Source organism: Trichosurus vulpecula, chromosome 8 (assembly GCF_011100635.1).
Source record: "Trichosurus vulpecula isolate mTriVul1 chromosome 8, mTriVul1.pri, whole genome shotgun sequence".
NCBI lineage: Eukaryota > Metazoa > Chordata > Mammalia > Diprotodontia > Phalangeridae > Trichosurus > Trichosurus vulpecula.
The window spans coordinates 20,992,264-21,012,620 of NC_050580.1; the positions used below are offsets into that span (position 1 = coordinate 20,992,264).

The 20,357-nt window shown below is 42.2% G+C and overlaps 1 protein-coding gene across 1 annotated transcript in view; it reads right to left on the reverse strand.

Annotated features, from left to right (window-relative positions):
- The window catches only part of IPMK (inositol polyphosphate multikinase), a 92,805-nt gene extending 84,872 nt beyond the window's left edge, over positions 1 to 7,933 (reverse strand). Inside the window, exon 1 of the mRNA XM_036734917.1 lies at positions 7,723 to 7,933. Coding sequence (XP_036590812.1) covers positions 7,723 to 7,876 — 154 coding nt within the window. The 5' untranslated portion in view covers positions 7,877 to 7,933. The remainder of the gene's footprint in view (positions 1 to 7,722) is intronic.
- Between the last annotated feature and the right edge of the window lie 12,424 nt (positions 7,934 to 20,357).

The following is a 20,357-nucleotide window of genomic DNA, read 5'->3' on the forward strand; positions in this document are numbered from 1 at the left end:
TCATTTACCTCTAAATTACCCATCCTTGGGCAATCTATTCAAAGAATTTATCCCCACCCAAACCTGAGTAAAAGGCTGGGTGGGGTCAGACCAAGATTGAGGAGAGTTAATTCAATCTCATTATCAGTAATATCCTTCAAGAGACTGAACTTTTGCAATGAGAACTTTAGAAAAAGGGAGAACTCTGGATCTCCCCAAATCATTGGTTATTAATAATCATTTCTCTCAATCATGATAATTTTTAAGAGTGTATACGGGTCTTGGATCGTTCCTGGAACCAACAAGCGTGAGAACTGTACACTACACAGCTCCCACATGACAATTGCTTCTTGTCTTAATTTTGATCTTCTTTTTAGGACAACTGACTTAGACTAACTATCTAAGGAGAAGAGCTCTCCATCATTCAGCATCTTAGTGATGTCAGACTGTGATGGGTGAATACTCTGGCTTTTACGCCAATCGCACTATACAAAAGACAAAAATGGCCATTTTAAAGGATACTCATGGATGGTCAATATTACCATAAAATTACCAAAAATACTATCAAAAAAATAACTTTTTAAGGGTTTTGCCCTCCAAAGATAAAGGTAAAATTTTAATAAAGTACAAGGAGAACTCAAGGCAGTATTCAATAAGAGTGCAAACAACCGGCTTACTGCAGCCCCAAATCGCCAAATATTTATTTCCAAAAAGCTACCAAGGACCATTATCACTCATGAAAACATTTCTATTCCATTCACATCTAAACAAAAAGACTGATTCTTCTGGAAATGAGGCTCAGGTTCAGACTTTTTCAAAATTTTGATCACTTCACATCCTCAGTGGGGAATTTTATTCTTTACCATAAGAAAACTTAGAAAAACTCAGATATTGCCCTCTGACCATTTTCCTCCATTGTCGTGTAAATGGTAACTCTGACTGCTTAAAAATGCACAGCACAGCCTAGTACTTTCCCACTGATCCATCCTGTGAAGGAAAGGGACAATGGTAGAAGAGCCTGACACATCGCCCCGCTGGCTGCCTGTCCTGTTCATTTTCTCTTCAAATTCTGACACTTTTCCAAATGGGAGTAAATAATAGGGATAAAAAAATGCTGAGCCAGATATCTTATCAGGCTACTGGATCCCAGAGAGTTCTCTCATTGGACATGTTAGAGCTGGGCTTCTTCCCCACATCACTTTCTCAGTAAACACTGACCTGCATCCAGATCAACATACCAATGAATCAACCAGCATCTATTAAGTGCCTAATATATGCCAAGCACTGTGTTAAGGCACTAGGGATACAAAGAAAGGCAAAAGACCTCCCATAGGCAGCATACAGTCTAACATTAACATGCAAACAACTTAGTATACAAAAGATACAGACAGGAAAAAAATGGGAGAAGTCTCAGAGGGAAGGCATTGAGACTAAGGAAGACTAAAGAAATCATTAAAAAGGGGAAAGGATCTAAATATACAAAAATATTTATAGCAGCTCTTTTTGTGGTGGCAAAAAATTGGAAATTGAGGAGACGCCCATCAATTGGGGAATGGCTGAACAAACTGTGGTATATGAATGTAGTAGAATACTATTGTGCTATGAGAAATGATGAGCAAGTAGATTTCAGAAAAACATGGGAAGACTCACACAAACTGATGCTGAGTGAAGTGAGCAGAACCAGAACATTGTACACAGTAACAGCAACATTGTGCAATGACTAACTTTGATAGATCATTGTATTGTTGAGAAGAGCTAAGTCAATTTCAAAAGACTCCCAAAGGAATATGCTATCCACATCCTGAGAAAGAATTATGGAGTCTGAATATAGATCAAAGCATACTATTTTCACTTTGGGGTTTTTTTTTTGTTTTTTCCTTTTTTTCTGTTTCTTCTTTCACAACACAACTAATGTGGAAGTATGTTTTACATTATTGCATATGTACAACCTATATCAGATTGCTTGCCATCTTGGGGAGGAGGAATGGGAGGGAGGGAGAAAAAATCTGAAACTCAAAATCTTATAAAAAATAAACGTTGAAAACTATCTTTACATATGTAATTGGAAAAAATAAAATACCACTAAATTTTTCTAAAGATTTTTTTTTAAAAATTATTAAGTAGGACTTGGAAAGGCTTCTGACAGAAGGTAGATTTTAGCAGAGACTTGAAGGAAGCCAGGAGTAGAGATGAAGGAAAAGGTTTCAGTCATGGGGGTCCAGAGATGAAATGTTGTTTATGAGGAACAGCAAAGAGGTAGGAGAAGGGAATAAGCATTTCTATAAACTACTATGTGCCAGGAATTGTGTTAAGTGCTCTAGAAATATAATCTCCTTTGATTCTCAAAAGAACCTTAACAAAGTAGGTGCTATTATGATCCTCATTTTATAGTTGAGGAAACTGAGGCAAACATAGGTTAAGTGACTTACCAGGGGTCATACAGTAGTAAGTTTCTGAGGCAGAATTTGAAAATGTGGTCTTTCTGACTCCACTGTGCCACCTCAGGGTGTAAAATTTTATACTGATTCTGGAGATAATAGGGACATACTTGAATGTACTGAGCAGTGAGTGACATGGTAAGATCTACACTTTAGGAATATCAATTTGACAATTGAGAAGATAAAATGTAGTAGGGAGAGACTTGAGGCAGGGAAACCCACCAACAGGTTACTGCAATAATTCAGGGGTGAGGTAATGAGAGGCTGTACCAGGATGTTGGCAGTGTCAAATGAGAGAAGATATACAAAAGATATTACAAAAGCTTACAGGGCATGACCTGGATGAAGCAAATGAGAGAGTCAAAGATGACACCTAGGTTGTGAGTTTGGTTGACTAGAAGGATAGTGGCACCCTTAACAATAATATGTAAGTTAGGAAGAGGGGAGGGTTTTGGAATAAAGATAAATAGCTCAGTTTTGGACATGTGTAATTACAGATATCTATTGGGACAGCTAGTTCAAGACATCTAGTAGGCAGATGGAAAATGAAGCTTGGGAGTGAGGTTAGGGCTGGACAAACAGACTGAGAGGGATCCGAATAGAGATGGTAATTTAAACCAGGAGAGCTGATGAGATCACCATGGAGGGAGAAGAGAAGAGCGTCCAGGATAGATCCTTGGAGGATCCCTACTGTTAGCAGACATGGCCTTAGATGAAGATCCAGCCAAGGAAACAGGAGAAATCTGGCAAGTGGGAAGACAATCAGGAAAGAGTGGTATCCTGAAATCCTAGCGAAGAGAGTATCAAAGAGAAAAGATGACTGACAATGTCAAAAGCTGGAGGGGTCAAGGAGAATGAAGATTAAGAAAAGACTCCTAGACTTGTCAATTAGGAGACCACTGATAACTTTAGAAAGAGCAGTTTCAGTTGCATGATAAGGTTGGAAGCTAGACTGCAAAGATTTAAGAAGAAAGTGAGAAGAGAGGAAGCAGAGGTGAGCCCCCCAAGTAAGATCTACAGGACCACAGCAAGTAGCAATGGAGGGTTCTTTGAGGATGAGGGACACATGGGCATGTTCACCCTCTCTTTGGATACAGCTCCAAGCTTTGTATACTTGAAGAATAAGTTTGAGATTTGTGTAGAGGCTACATTGACATCTCTTTAAAAAGATTCTTCGGGGCAGCTGGGTGGCACAGTGAGTAGAGCACCAGTCAGGAGGACCTGAGTTCAAATATGACCTCAGACACCTGACACACTTACTAGCTGTGTGAGCTTGGGCAAGTCACTTAACCCCAATTGCCCTGCCTTCCCCTCCTCCAAAAAAAATTTTTTTTTAAAAAAAATCAGATTCTTCACAGTTCAAAAGGATGACACAAACCTGAATACGGAAGAGCTATCATTTTAAAATAAAGGAAGGCTTTCACACAAGCTTCTATTGTTTACAAATATTTGCATGATGATATGATTCCATTTTCATTTTTCACAAGTAAAACCACAACACAGTTTGGGATAGAAACAAAGGAAAATCTCTGTGAAGTACCAAAGACTAAGATTGCTCTGGGCTGAGCTCAAGTCACTAAAAACCAGCTATTAAAGCAGATCATGTTTTTCAAATGCCTTCCAATTCATCATGAAGATGCCTCCCTAATGGAGACAAAACAATTTTATGTAATAAGTTGGTCAACAAGCTTGTATTTATTGGGTGCTTGGTAAGGGCTGGGGTTGGTGGAACCAACATACAAAAAATAACTGAATACATACAAGCTATCTGCAGGCTAAATAGAAGGGAATCTGAGGAGAACTTTAGTCTATAGTACAAAAGTTCAGATGAAATGGAAACAAGTTTCTAGTTCTTTAACGTGAGTGAAGCACACTGCACCCCAAGCCGCTGCAGTAATTTGATTTTGCTATGAACTGAGGTTAAAAGACTATACGCAAACAACCGGGAATGTTTAGCCTGAAGAAGAACCTTAACAAGGGACATGATAGCTGACTTCAAGTACAGAGAAGAGGTCGGCTTTCTTTAATGCCAAAAGGAAGAACTAAGAACAAATGGAAAGGCTATACAGAGAGGCAGATTCGGGTTCAACATGTGGAAAATGTCCTAATGAGAACTGATCAAAATTGAAGTCAGCTGCCTCAGAAGGGTAAATCACCAACTTGGGGGCAGAATGGATCTTCAAGGGCATCAAGTTCAACTCTCCCTCTTCCTATAGATGAGGAACTGGAGGTACATGGTTGGATGACCCGCAGGGGTCTTCCTTCTGGAGCTGAATAACCAAGTCAAGTCAACAAGCACCCACTACACATATGCCAGGCATTGTATCAGCTCCGGTAGTCACTGCCCTCGAGAAGTTCCCAGTCTAATGGGAGAGACAACATACAAACAACTACAATGGCCATCATGACAAGATACAACTGGGTAAAACAGGGCTCCCTTTTTACAGATGAATCAAACTAAGAAGTGATTTATTCCACAATAATTGAATTTTAAGTCCTGGTTTTTTCTGTCAAATTCTAGTCAACGCTCACCTGTATACAGACTCTCAGCAGCCCCTTGAGATAGCTAGTACAGCCTCTACGATCAACACCTTTCCAACATCTCCCTCACCCCACCCCTGCCCCATTACCTGGCAGTACATGCTCTGGGAATAATGTCTAATTAGCCCACATAACACAGCAGGCTGCCTTCCAAATCTGACTTGGTGTTACGATCTGAAACTGGGCTTTTCATGACCTGGCCTTCCTCCAGAGTTGATTAGCTTATCTGATTTAACCAGCTGCATAAAGGGATCAAGGTCAGGGGTTCAACCCACTTAGTCTCTCTTTTCCAGGATCACCCTCCAAGTGGAAGGCTGACACTTGGACAAACTGTCTGTGACCTGCAAGGTCTCCCACGGCATCCAGGGCCGTCTCCAGTCTTCCTGATCTGTATCTGCCACTGGACCCAGATGGCTTCTGAGGAGAAAGTGAGCCTGGTAACTTTGCACAGCCCTGCCTCACTTAAATCCAATTCACTTGCAAATCATGACATCAACTAAGGACAAACCACAACAGACACTAGAGTTACTCTTTTCCAAGATCACTCTCAAAGTAGAAGGTTGACACTCTGGCAAACTGTTTGTGATTTACACTCAAGGATCACAAGGTTGGAGGTGTTTGCTGTGGGTGTTTGCAGTCACCTCTCAAGCAGGGTCCAATTCTACCATTCTATAACTCCTCCAGATGCATAATCATTCTTTAAACACCACCACCACCCCACCACCCCACCACCCCCGCCTTGTCCGTGGGTGTGTCAGTGCAAAAGAGCTAGCCAGGGCAAAGACAACCTTACTGTGGAGAAGCAAGAACTGACAACCTTTAAAAATTCAGCTTTTTCTGATAACAAAGGCCACATGGAAAAGGAATAAACTGAATCGTGCCACACAGGAAAAAGTTTTAAATTCACAAGATTATTCAGGCTTCAAAGTCCATCAGTAACCAAGGAGCGACCTTGTAGGGGTGGCAAGAGAAGTTACTACTTCTAAATACACCGACATTGTTTCTTTTAATAATCACTATTAAATCATACTACTCCCACCTTTCCCCAGAGGAAATAACAATGTATAATTCTGGAGTCTGCAAGTCAAGTGTCAGACAAAAGGGGATTAAACGAAATGTGGTTCTGCTTTGCCAGAAGTAGAACAAGTTTTTAGATTAGACTCTCATTCTCTCTCTCTCCTGGCCAACCCACAGCAGTAAATGCTACCTAAGGAGGGGTACAAACTGGGGCTTCAGTACCACCTCAGCTACCCCTACAGGGAAAATCAAGGCTTTGCTAAGAATACCCTGGAAAAGGAGGAGGTGGAGGGGAAGAGAAAAGCTGGAGGAGTCAAGATAAGGCTGACTCACCCCGGTTAAAAAACAAAAACAAACCAAAAAAAAAAAAAAAAAAAGGGTCCCTCCAGCTATGCAGCTGCCGAATGGCATCCCAACCCAGGCCCCAGCAGCTCATTCCGGGGCTCGGACAGAACCTACTTCCTTACCCAGCCCAATAAAGGGAAGTTCCTGCCTGTCACAACTAGGACAAGAATTTCAATTCCCCACCCCCTCCTCTCCCAGGCAAAGCTGGGCAATTGTCTCCCCTACTTCATGCACTGGTACCCCGGCCTGAGAAATTACCTCCATTTTCCAAGTCAAAACCTCTGTGGGCCTCAGCTTCCTCCCCCATAAAAATGTCTGTAATAGATGACCTAAGGGGAGCATCTTAAAGCACTGGGCCTGGAGTCAAGAAGATCTGAGTTCAAATGCGGCCTGAGATACTTACAAGCCATGTCATCTGTCTACCTCAGTTCCCTCAACAGTAAAACGGGGATCATTACAGGATTGTGTGGGTCACATGAGATAAAATTTGTAAAGTGCTTAGCCCTGCGCCTGGCAGATAGCAAGCAGGTGCTCTTGAATCCTTATTCTCTACAAAGTGGAATCACAGAAATCCCCATCCCCAGTCAGGATCCCAGGCTCCCCAGCCACAAAATGAGGGAGCTGAACCAGAAGCACTCCTGCCTGGGCCTCAGTTTCCTCACCTTTACCATGAGGGAGGTGGAGGTCAAAAGTCTCCTAGTGCACAAAATTCTATGATCCAACCTCTTCTTCTCAGAGCAGTCAGTCAATAGGCATTTATCAAGCGCCTACTATGTGCCAGGTGTGGAGCTGAGCACGCAGAATACACACGGGCAAAGACACAGACACCAGTTGCCTGGAAGGAGCTCCCAGACCCAAGGGACCTGCACCATATCCACAATTCTGCCCTAATAACCGCACTGGCTGCACCCTTTAAGGCCAGAAAAGCACCTGACATATATTCTCATCTGAGCCTCCCAACGAGCCTAGGAGGTAGAAGTTATTCTTATCCCCAATTTACAGACGAGAAAACTGAGGCAGGCAGGTGAAGTGACTTGTCCAGAGCCACCCAGCCAGTTCACAACCCCAAGTCCTACGACTCCACACCTGCACGTGACAAAGGCAGACACTGAACGGGGGTAGCCAAGGGGTCTCCGAGGAGGGGGCGCGGTGCCTCCCAGTACCCAAGGTTACAGCCCCGTTGGGTGCACAGCCTGGGATCCCACCGCCCTGTCCTGCCCCCCGGGACCCGGGAGGCCCCCGAGGCCGCGGGCCGGGGCTGCGCACAGGGGGCGGCTCCGGCCCCCCAGCCCCGAGGACTGGCCCTTCCCGTCAGCGGGGAGGAAATCCGGGCCCGGTGGGAGGGGAAGCGCCGCGGGCGGCGGGGAGAAGTACACTGAGGCCGGGCCGGGGTCAGACTCACCCACTTTGTCCTTGCCGTACATGTGCCCCGCCACCTGGTGCGAGAGCGGCACGCAGCCGTTGAGGAGGAGCGGCGGGGGCGGAGGCGGCTGGCCGGGGGACGCGGGAGCCGGGGCGGCCTGGCGCAGCCGCAAGGCGGGGGGCTCAGTGGCCATCGCGGACCGGGGGCGACTCAGGCTCCGCGCAGCGAGGGGGCCCGACGCCCAGGCCCCGGGGGGCCCGCCGGGGCCGTGACCGTGACCCGCGCCGCCGCCGCCGCTGCCTCTGCTCCCTGGGGCGCGCGCTGGGGCGCGGGGCCGGCGCCCATGACGCGCCTTGCACCCGCGAGGCTTCCGCTGCGGCCGCCGGCGGCTGCTGGAGCTGCTGCCGCCGCTCGAGCCGCTGCTGCCGCCGCGAGGAGAGCCGAGCAGAAGCTGCCGCTCGGGCGGCCCCACGATAGCCCTCAGGGCCGCGAGAAGGCCCCGCCCCCAACCAGACTCCGCCCCCGCGCAGGGCAGGTTCCGCCCTCTGCGTGCGGCCCAGACCCCGCCCCTTCGACGGCGGCTGGGGGGAGGAGGAGCAGGGGAGGGCGCGTGAGGGAGTGTCGCGTGTGTGTCCCCAGCCCTGCCTCCGCGCGCAGCTGTCCTGCGGCTACTGGGCATGCCTGGGGGGCGGAAACGCTGCCACTGAGCATGCCTGAGGGAGTAGCCCCGCCCCCTGGGGACTCTAAGAGGGACAGGAAAAAAAAAGATCTTGGGACACACTCCCAGCCACCTCGCAGCTACTGAGCATGCTCAGGACAGCTCACCCCCCCCCCCCCCCCCCACTGAAGGGCAGAGCCTAACTTCACACAGCATCCCTGACAACTAGCGGTTTCTAAGCATGCCCAGAAGTTAGTAGTCCCTGCCCCTAAGGGGGAGGGCAGGGTGTCAGTCCATCAATAAGCATCTATTGCTACTAATAACTATTGCTAATTATTATTAGTAAATTAAAATAGCCAAAAAAGAAATAGGCTTTGAAAATGAGCAAACAACAAAAAAAGAACTCGACCATTAAAAGCTTCTACAGCAGCAGGGAAGACTAAGACACATAGAAGAAGACAATATGAAAGGCTACAAGCAAAGCCTCACAGAAAAATACTAACTGGACCCAAGGCTACTAAGAATTTCTGAAAGAGTTAAAGAAAGAGATAAGAGTGGTAGAGGAAAAATTGGGAAAAGAAAGAAGGGCAATGCAAGAAAATTATGAAAATAGAATTAACAGCTTGGTAAAAGAGGTACAAAAATTCACTAAAGAACTCCTTATAAAATAAGAATTGGCCAAATGGGAAAAGAGGCACAAAAGTTCACTGAAGAAAATAATTCCTTAAAAATTAGAATTCAGCAAATGGAAACTAGTGACTCCTTGAGACGTCATGAAAAAATAAAACTGAGTGAAATAATTGTTTTTCTATTAATAACCAAATGTTAAATTAAGGGTAAGGCTTTTTCTCTTTACTTCCTCATTCAGGAACCAGGCCCTGTAAGTCAGCCAGTCAGTCTCTGAAGGACATTACTGATAGATGATATTACCCAAAATGCTCTGGTGAACATACTTGGAAGTCTTAGGCAGGACCCCACCCAACTAGGAGACCTTCTGTTAAGAGTGTAAATAGCATCTAATCTAGGTGAATTCTATCCCCAAAGTATTAAGCCCATGTCCTTGTACACTTCCATTGCATAGGGTAACCCAGTTCATGAAAGAGAAAACCAACCATAGTGGACTGGGTAGGGATGGATTCCTTTGTCCAGATTGCTGGATTCTCCCCCCTCTCACCCCATCCTCTGTCCCATCAAGCCACATTCTCAGCAGGAAGAGTTGGAGACTTTTAACCCAACTCCTCATTAATATGCCCAAACCTTCATTAATTGTTCACCAATCAGTGTTATTTTTCACCTGTCAGGAGTACCCCCATTTCTAAAAGTATATTAAGGCATTCAGTATCTGTTAGGTAGTCTTTGGTTATCAAGAGAAACCACTGACCATCAATTTGTTGATTATCAGCTAGCCTAACTAATAAATTGATTATTAATTATACAGAAACTCTGTCACTCCAGCTTTTCATTCATCTCAAAACAAAGTCAAAAGAATGAAATAGTAGAATAAAATGTAAAATACCTCATTGGAAAAGCAACTGACCTGGAAAACAGATCAAGTACAGATAACTTAAGAATTATTAGACTACCTAAAAGCCATGATTTTTTAAAAAGCATAGATGTTATATTTCAAGGAATTACAAAGGAAAACTGCCCCAATATTGTAGATCCAGAGGTAAAACAGAAATTGAAAGAATCATTTTCCCAAAATGAAAATTCCCAGGAATATTGTAGCCAAATTCTAAAACTCCCAGGCCAAGAAGAAAATTTTGCAAGCATCGAGAAAGAATTTAAATATTGTAGACCACAGGCAGTTATCACACAAGATGCTTCCATTTTAAAGGCTGATATTCCAGAAGGCAAAGGAGCTAGAATTACAACCAGGGATAGCCTGCTTAGCAAAACTGAGTACTTACAATCCTTCAGCGGAAAAATTGATATTTAATGAAATAAAGGAGTTTCAAGCATTCCTGATGAAAAGACCAGAGCTGAGTAGAAAGTTTGAGAAGCAAAAGACTCAAGAGAAGCATAAAAATGTAAGCATGAAAGAGTGATCATAAGGAACTCAATAAAGTTAAACTGTTTACATTCCTATATGGGAAGAAGATACATGTAACTTCTAAGAACCTTAGCATTATTAGGGCAGTTAAAAGGAGTCTTCACAGACAGAGAGCATGATTGGGAGTCAATTATGTAGGTATAATCTCCAAAAATAAAAGTAAAATGTAGGGGTGAGCAAGTGGAATGCACTGGGAGAAAAGGGAAGGGACAGGCAGAATGGGGAAAATTTTTCTCATGTGAAATAGGTGTGCAAAGAAGAGCTTTTATGGAGCAGGTGAAATGTGGGGTGGGGGGCAAAGCTTGAATCTCACTCTCATCAGAATTGGTCCAAAGAGGGAAGAATATCTATATATGTTCAGTTGGGAATAGAAATCTTTATTACCCAACAGAGAAATAGGAGAGGAAGGAAATAAGAGATGGGGGGAGGGGGAATGATAAAGGGAATGTTGTATTAAGGGAGGCAGTGGTCAGATGCAAAACAGAGTTTTGAGGCGTGATAGAATAAAAAGAGAGACAGAGGATAATTAGAAGAAAATAGAATGGAAGGCAATTGACAGTAATTATAACTGGGAATGGAAATGGGATGAGCTAACTCAGAAAAAGGAAGCAGATAACAGAATGGATTAACAAAGAGAATCCAACGATATGTTGTATACAAGAGACACACTTGAAACAAAGATACACACAGTTAAAATAAAGGGCTGCAGCAGAATCTATTACGCTTTACCTGAAGTAAAAAAAAAAAAGGCAGGGGTAGCAATCATGATCTCAGATAAAGCAAAAGCAGAAATAGACCTAATTAAAAGAGGCAATTAAGGAAACTACATTTTGCTAAAAGGTACCACAGACAATGAAGTAATATCAAAAATTTTACAACAAATTTCTCTGATAAAGGTTTCGTTACTCAAATAGGTAGGAAACTAAATCAAATTTATAAAAATAAGAGTCATTCCTGAATTAATAAATGGTCAGAGGATATGAACAGGAAGCTTTCAGGAGAAGAAATTAAAGCTCTCTATAGCCATATGAAAAAAATGCTCTAAATCACTATTGATTAGAGAAAGGCAAATTAAAACAACTCTCAGGTACTACCTCATCGTTATCAAAAATGACAAATGCTGGAGGGGACAAGGGAAAAATACATACATTAATAAAATGCTGGTGGAGTAGTGCAACTGGTCCAACCCTTTTGGAGAACAATCTGGAACTATGCCCCAAGGGCTATAAAATTGTGCATATATTTTGATCCAGCAAGACCACTACTAAATCTGTACCCCAAAGAGATCAAAGAAAAATGTACAAAATAGTTACAGCCACACTTTTTGTGGTAGCAAAGAATCGACTGAACGAGTCGTGGCATATGATTATGATGGAATACTCTTGTGCTACGAGAAATGATAAAGGTGGGGCAGCTAGGTGGCACAGTGAGTAGAGCACCAGCCCTGGAGGCAGGAGGACCTGAGTTCAAATCCGACCTCAGACACTTGACACATGTACTAGCTGTGTGACCTTGGGCAAGTCACTTAACCCCAATTGCCCTGCCAAAAAAAACAAACAAACAAAAAAAGAAATGATAAAGGGAAGGTGGTTCCAGAAAAATGTGGCAAGAGCCAAATGAACTGATGCAAAAGAAGTGAGCAGAATCAGGAGATCATTGTGCACAGTAACAGCAACGTTGTAATGATGATCAACTGGGAAAGACTTGGCTACCCTGATTGATACAAAACAATGGCCCAAGCCAATTCCAAAGGACTCGTGATGGAAAAATGCTATCCATCTCCACAGAGAGAACTGATAAGCTCTGAAGGCAAATTGAAGTAAAATTTTCTTACTTTATTTTTTTGCAATATAGCTAATATGGAAATACGTTTTGCATGACGCCAGGTATATAACTGATATGTTGTTTGCCTTCTTAGTGGGTGAGGGAGGGGTAGGAGAGAGAGTGAGAATCAGGAACTCAAAATTTAAAAAAAGAATGTTAAAATAAATAATAAAATTTAAAAGGGAAAAATCATTAAAATATACAATCATTTCAATATACAAAGAACAGGAATGATGATTATAATTGAACTGTGAGTTTCCATTATGTATAGTTTTTAAATACATTTACATTAAATTTAACAAGGTAGTAAAAAAAATTGTTCCGTTTGTGCCCTTTCCTGCACTCCTTTTTAGATTTTCTTTGCCTCTGCATTTTTAGGAATGTTTTGTTTTTTCTTAGACTAGATTTCAGTCAGTAAGTCAATGACTTAGTCAATGAACATTTAAGAAGTGCTAACCTACTATATGCCAGGCAATGTGCTAAAGAAGCACCGGAGATACAAGAAAGGCAAAATATAGTCCCTGCCCTCAAGGAGGTTTCAGTCTTACAGGAGAGGCAAATTGCAAACAACACTGTACAAACAAGCTATATACTGAATAAAATGGAAATAACCAACAGAGGGAAGACACTAGAATTCAAAGGCACCAGGAAAGGCTTCCTTTAGAGCGTGGGATTTCAACATGGATTTGAATGAGCTTCTTGTAGAGCTTGTCCCCAAAAATGTACCTCTGAGACAGAACAGATGGACGACAAGCTGGGCCCAGAGGAATAGAAACAGGTTGTTTTCAGGGAACTGGCAAAACTCCTTTACTGACCCCAAGCTTCCTGTGAAAGCAAAGGTCTGTCTTTTCAATAAAAGTATTTCTATGAGTGTTGCTGTATGGCAGCAAGCTATGGACCACCCCTGCCTCTGAGGAACTCAAGAAGAATCTATCAGTACCCCAGAAACGAGTCTCCATTCTCTCAGGGGTGACTCTAAGAACACACATAAGCATGTATCAGATGCATCAAGTCAAGCTGAGAAGATGGTGGTACTAGGAGGATCAGCAAAGGTATGCAAAAACTGGATTTGATCTGAGCTTTGAAAGAATCTAGGGATTCCAACAGATAAAGAGGGAGGACATTCTGGAGAAGGGCTATGCCCAAGTCACAGATAGAGGAGAGGAAGCATCTTACCTGAGGAATAGCAGCAAGACCTTTTGGCTCGATTATACAGTGAATTAAGGGGAGTAATGGAGAGTAAGGCTGGAAAGGTAGTCGAGCCAGGCTGTGAGAGTTTAAAATACCTAATAGAAACATTTACATTCAATCCTAGAGAACTACTGGAGTTTATTATCAAAGACAATGAGTTCTATTTTGGACATGTTGATATGTGTGTGTATGTATGTGTGTGTGTGTGTATATACATATACATATTGTGAGAAATGGTGGAAGCAGTTTTGTTTCCACAGAGTTGAAAGTATCTGTCCCCCCCTCTCCCAGCTGTAGCAGAATGTAAGTCAGGAATCAGAGCTCTAATCTAGTAGAGACCAGGCTTCTGGTCCAGTGAAAGGTTAGAGGCTCGGCATGCTTAAGAAGCTGTTTGAGGGGAGCATGACGTGGGCAGTTCACGGGGTTGCATCTGGCCAATGAAGAGCCAGGCAGGAGATTCGAATTAGGAGCCAATAAAAGGACTGGCATTTGTCTGAGTCCCATGTACTCTCCTTACTCTGTTAAGGGGACATAGCCATTTATTCAGGAGGAATAAATGTAAGGTATAACTAAAGCCTTCTTGGCCTTCTGAGTATTGTTTACTCCTAGACAATGTAAGTATGTTTCTTCTAACACATATACATATACATATATACACATATATATAATTTCACATATCTATGGAATACCAGGTAGAGATGTCAAGTAGACAGTTGGAAATATGAGACTAGAACTTAAAAAAAGATTCCCCCCTCTTCTTTTCTCCAACCTGACAACCCTAATCACCAGGCAGTATGAATTCAAGACTCGTTAACATTCTGGTTACCATCAATCAATCCATAAACATTTATTAAGACAACGACAGGAGGAAGACATTAGCCAATTTATGTGCAAAGTCAGGGGATGAACCCTAGCCAATTTATCAATGTCCTTCCTAAAACGTGGGACTCGAAATGGAGCACAGCACTCTAGGTGACCTGACCAGGGAAGGATAGAGCAGGACCGTCCCATCCTTATTTCTGAATACTACACGTTTCAACAAAGTCTGAGAAGTCATTAGCTCTTTGGTCTGCTAGAACATTTTGTTTGTAGTACTTCCATTTGCACCCTTAAAGGACCCTGAGGTGATTCTGCTTAGTTAGATATCTGGACAGACTTGTTTTAAACTGGCTTTATCCTCCACTGCCTATTTTATGAGATGATAAGGCTCCTATTATAAACAAGGTTACATTGTAACACAGCATTACCTTTAGTCTGCTTGTTGTGGCATTCACTTTACATGGGTTAAAACTATTGGACAAAATTATTATAGTCAGTGTTGATGTCATTTCTGTTGTCCAGTTCCCATTTTTATTTTTCAGCTATTTGTAGTTCAAGGTTAGGTTGTTTTAACTGTATCTATATGTCTTTCTTATATCCCACATCAATAACAATTTTTTCCTATTAAAATAAAATCCGTTTCATTTTTTTATGGTGTTATTTGGTACTCATCATGTCCAGTACCTATTATCCTTTTCTCAAAGAAAGTGTGCATGTCATAAAGGCATGAGGCTTCTATGTAATCTACAAGTTTTTGGCCTCCCTCATTTGTTTTTCCTGAATTATGTTTCTCCCTATTTTTTTCTCCTCATCTTTAGCGGAGTTACCTTCAGTCATCCTGATCTTGCCACTGGACCCAGATGACTCCAGAGGAGAAAATGAGCCTGGTGACCTTGCACAGCCCTCCCTTACTTAAATCCAATTCACTTGCAAGTCATGACTTCATTTTCCTGATATCATGGTCCTCTTCAAGAATGAAGGACAAACAACAACCACCTTATCTTTAACTTTTCCCATCTTTGTTTTGAAGTCAAGTATCAGAGTGTATGTTTATTTCATTTGGAGGAGCTTATCAAGTTCTTCCATAAATTTCTGTTGCTTCATCCTCAGCTACCAACATTGGTACATAAGCTATAGTTATTTTTATGGTGGTCTCTTTGTAAACACACCATTGGTAGCTACAATACATGATGACCAAATATCCCATGAGACAATATTTCTTCTTGTCTTTGGACATATGGTAAATCTAACTCATCCAACTCTCTTTTTTTGCCTCTCCAAGAAGGACCTATGAGCCATCCATCCATTTAGCCACGACTTCTTTGGGGTTCAATGAGGGAAAGAAAGAACGAATGAAAAAGTACCTATGAAACATGTACTAGGTATTAAGCACGTTTGGGCATACCAATAGAAGAGGAAGACAGCCCCTGTTCTCAAGGAGCTCACATGTTAATAAAAGGAGATAAAACAAAGAGGAAGTTTCAGGTGCAGCAAGCTAAAAGGTCCAGTGGTCCTTGCAGCCAAGTAGAGGGTAACACATCTTCTTTACTGTCATTCCCATTAAAAAGGCTATATTAGTTTCTGATGTTGAGCCATTTGATGGCACCAAGGACTTTGGAATATAGATCTTTCATTCTCAGTCCTTTTGTAGCTCTGGCTGCTAAGGAGGTTGCGGGGGAAGGAGGAGGTAGAATATATACAGAGAAAATTGCCAAGTCACAATTCCACAGGGGCTGCTTCTCAGGATTGTGGCTATAGGGGATAGGCTGGTGGTCTGGGCAGGAAGGAGGCTCTTAGTTTACCTGCCCAGGACTGCAGTTGGTATTAGTCAACTAGCATTTATTAAGCATCTACTATGTGCTAGTCATTCTGCTAAGTGCTGAGAATACAGAGGCAAAAAAAAACTCCCAGTCACTGCCCTCAAGGACCTCCCAGTGTAATGTAAATGGTGGCAGAGTTAGTGGACCCCTTTTCCACAAGGGTTGTTCCCCTTGACTGTGACTACAAGGGTTAAGCTGGAAGCAGGAACAATAATTTGGAGGATGCTGCTGTTACGTGTGTGTGTGTGTGTGTGTGTGTGTGTGTGTGTGTGTGTGTGATATAGATATGTATATATAACATATAGGCATATGTACATAATGCATATGTATACATATTAATTATGAAGAACATTCTCCAGCTTTTCCAGCATTATATCCACTCAATCATTGAACAAGGCACTCACATTCAGAAGACCCATTGTTGGTTTAAAGTTCATTGATGATCTAAAAAGCAGAAGGGGGTTGTCTACACAGGTTGTGGACTATGTTTTATTTTTCCTTGTTCTATGGGTTGTCATGGTCCAAAAAAAAAAATTAAATCATCACCACGTGATCAGCCTCCTGATAATATGACTCTCTGTAGTTAGCTGGGTTGGTTAGTCCTAGGAAAATATTTCTTGCCTTCACAGAGCCGAGATTCTATCTGGGTAGACAACATTCACACATACTGTATAGGAATATGTGGAACAGATGCAATGTGGCTTTTGTATCTAAAGGAGAAGAATGGGGGGGTACCAGAAAATGACTCCTGATGTGTCTTGATGAAAACAAATCTTCACTGGGTTCAAACACACCCCCACTAGCTTTCAGCCTGTATCTCTCCTCCCCTTCCTTTTTTTTTTTTAAACTAGATTTTTTATTTTTAGTTTACAACACTTGGTTTTACATGTTCTTGAGTTTCACATTTTCTTCCCTTCCCTCCCCTCACCCCTCCGCCCAAAGACGGCATGCAGTCCAATATAGATTCTACATAAACCTTCGCATTAAACTTATTTACACAAGAGTCAAGTTGCAAAGAAGAATTATGACTAATGGAATGAATCATGAGAGAGAAGAAACAAAACCAAAAAAAAAAAAAAAGAGAGAGAGAGGGCAAATAGTTTGCCTCAATCTGCATTCAGACGCCACAGTTCTTTCTCTGGATGTGCAAAGCTTTTTCCATCATGAGTCCTTTGGAGCTGTCTTTGTGACTTGTATTGCTGAGGAGAGCCAAGTCTATCAAAGTTAGTCATCACAGAATCAATATGTCTGTGTCTCCTCCCCTTCTTGGCTAAACTCACTGAGAAAGCTATCTACACCATGGGTGCTTCCACGCTCTCCCCTCTGGATTTGAATCCCTCTGCATTCTACATTCTGAATGAATGAATGAATGAATGAAGCATTTATTGAGTTATTTATTGAGTGCTTACTCTGTACAAAACGCAGGGCTAAGTTCTGGGGATACAAACAGAAAAATCAGACAATTCTGCTCTCAAGGGGATCACATTCTAATGGGGGAAACAACACATAAGCAAGATTGAACTAGAAGTCAGACAGAAAGGTCCCATGATCTTTATGGAGCAGCAGCAAAGCAGATGTCAGCTCTCTACTTCCATGCCATTTCCACTGATAAAATCATCTCGGTTTCTGATGCTGAACCATTTCGCAGTGCCAAGGATTTGGGCTTCAAGAACTTTCTTTTCTGGGTCTTCAGTAACTGTGGGACCTGCAGGAGCATTTGCCAGGTTGGTGGCTTCTGACCTCATCATTCAACTGAAACTTCTCTCTTCAGTTACCGATGATCTCATCACCAAATCTCATGGCCTTTCCTCATTTCTCATTGTAGTCTTTAGCACTATCCATCATCATTTTTTCCTAGATAGTCTCTTATTAGAATTTCAGAACAGGGCTCCCTCTTGATTCTCCTCTGATGAGTCTCACCACTCATTCTCATGACCACTTAAACTCATGCTGTTTCTTTATCCAGGTCATGTCCCCTAATTACGGACATGAAGACTCTGTCCTGGGCCCTCTTCAATTTTTATACTATACTAAGGGTCTGCAACTTACATACAGATAGGAAGCATGGGGGCTTGTTTTCATACAGCCTTTGAGCTCAGACTGGTTTTTACATTGTTCAGTATAATGAAACTTTATCTAAAAATTTATAAACCATTCTTTGTTTTCAGGTGTACAAAACCAGGCAGCAGGTCAGATTTGGGCTATTGTCCATAGTTTGCTGACCTCTGCTCTATGTGATCTCAATTGGTGATCTCATCAGTTCCCTTAGGTTCAATTATCATCTCTATTAAGTTAATCCTCAGATATATATAGCCAGCCCTAAGCTCTCTCCAAGAAAGCATCACCAATTGTCTTATAGGCCTCTTGAATTAGAGGTCCCCTAGGTATTTCAAACTCAAGCTATCCCATGTAGAACTCATTGTCTTTTCTCTCAAGCCCTCTCCCCTTCCTGACTTCCTCATTACTGCTAAGTGTGACCCTATCATTCCAGACACCCAGGCTCAGTAACCTTGGGGTCCTCCTCATTTTCTGACTTGAGTTCATCCCACATACTCACTATGTTTTCAAATCTTTCATTTCCACCTCCCCAACATCTCTTACACACTTCCCCTTCTCTGCACCCACACAGTCACCCTTCTGGTACACAGGCTTTCCTCATCATTCACTTGGACTACAGCAGGAGCTTCCTAATTGCTCTCTCTAACTTGTCTCTCTGCATTCTAGCCTTCACTCATTTATAAAAATGATTTTGCAAAAATACAGTTTAGACCTAGTCACCCTCCCCCCAAGTCTCAGTAAAGTCCATGACTCCCTGTTATGAGCAAGATCAAATATAAAGCCCTCTGTTTAGAATTTAACACCCTTCCAAACCTATATTAAAAATTAAAACTGAAAAATTTTAAATATTTACTTATTTTAAAATAATAAAAACCATTACACATTAATATAAATAACATGGCTATGAAAAAATATATTCAAAACAAAAAAATTAGTGAGAAGAATGGTATTATTTTACATACTTTTGCAGATCTCTTTATTGTCTGACTTAATAGAAGACAGCTTCATTCTCCTATCTGCTTCTGCGTTCAATCTGTTCTGATGTTGTTTGGGGTGAATACTATGAAGACAATGCAGCCTTACACATATATGTAGTTGGAAAATGGAAGAATATTTTAAAAGGCAAATAACATGTTACTGCTATTCTGAAAAGAATTTTGATCTTGCAGTGCCCCTAAAAGGGTCTTAAAAACCAAACTGCACTTTGAGAAATCCTGCACTATCATTTACTGAGTTGGGGGTCAGTGTTCAATGTAGTCAGATTTGCACTTTCACCAGTGTTCGGGAGATAGACTAGAGGAGGGAGGTACGTTAATCAGGGAGAATTAGAAGACTATTGCAATTATGGACCAAGTGAGAGGTGATGAGACACTGAACCAGGATGGTGGCTGTGTGAGTAGAGATCCCCAAATGCAAGAGATGGAATAAAAACAGAAATCACAGGATTTTATTATAGCTGATGTGGAATCAGTAAAAGGGAGGAGTCAAGAAAGACACTAAGGTTGGGAGCCTGCATGACTGGAGGGACAGAAGCGATCTCTACAAGAATATGGAAATTTTGAAAAGAGAAGGGCTTCTGGGAAAATGAGTTTGAGTTATCTATAGGACATCCAGTTTGAAATATCCTGTGGAACAGGCAGTGTGATGCAGGTCTGGAGCTCAGGAAAGAGATTAGGGCTAAATATATAAATCTGGGAGTCACCAAGTGAGAGAGTATAGTCAGAAAAGACAAGAAAGGAGGACTTATGCAACTGAGGCTGGATTTGAATTCTGGTCTTCCTGACTATAGACCCAGCACTCAACCAACTGTACTGCCTAGCTACTCAATAGAGTACGGAAGAGAAGTTAGTTCTGGAGAGCCTTAGGAATAGGAGTGTGGACGTAAATACTCAAAATTTAACAACTGGCTCTTCTGAGCAGTCTCTGCAGTCTCTGGGACACCTGAGAAAATCACAGCTCAGTGAAGTCTTGAAGTTGGGATCTTACGCCAGGTGCCACAAGAAAACATGCTCTTTCTGGGTCACATGCCAAGGACCTCTTTCCTGAATACATGCCCATCTGGGAACTGATAACCTCAAGCCAGAGCTAGACATTCTCAGGGTATGACCCCCCACCCCTTTCCTCTGCCACTAACTAGGGCCTTGGTAACTACCTAACATCCTAGTTTCTTCTCATTTCTCCCTCCCTCAGCCATCCCCCCTTTCTGTCTCTCTTTTCAAAATAAATCTGAAGAAAATAAATAGAGAGTAGA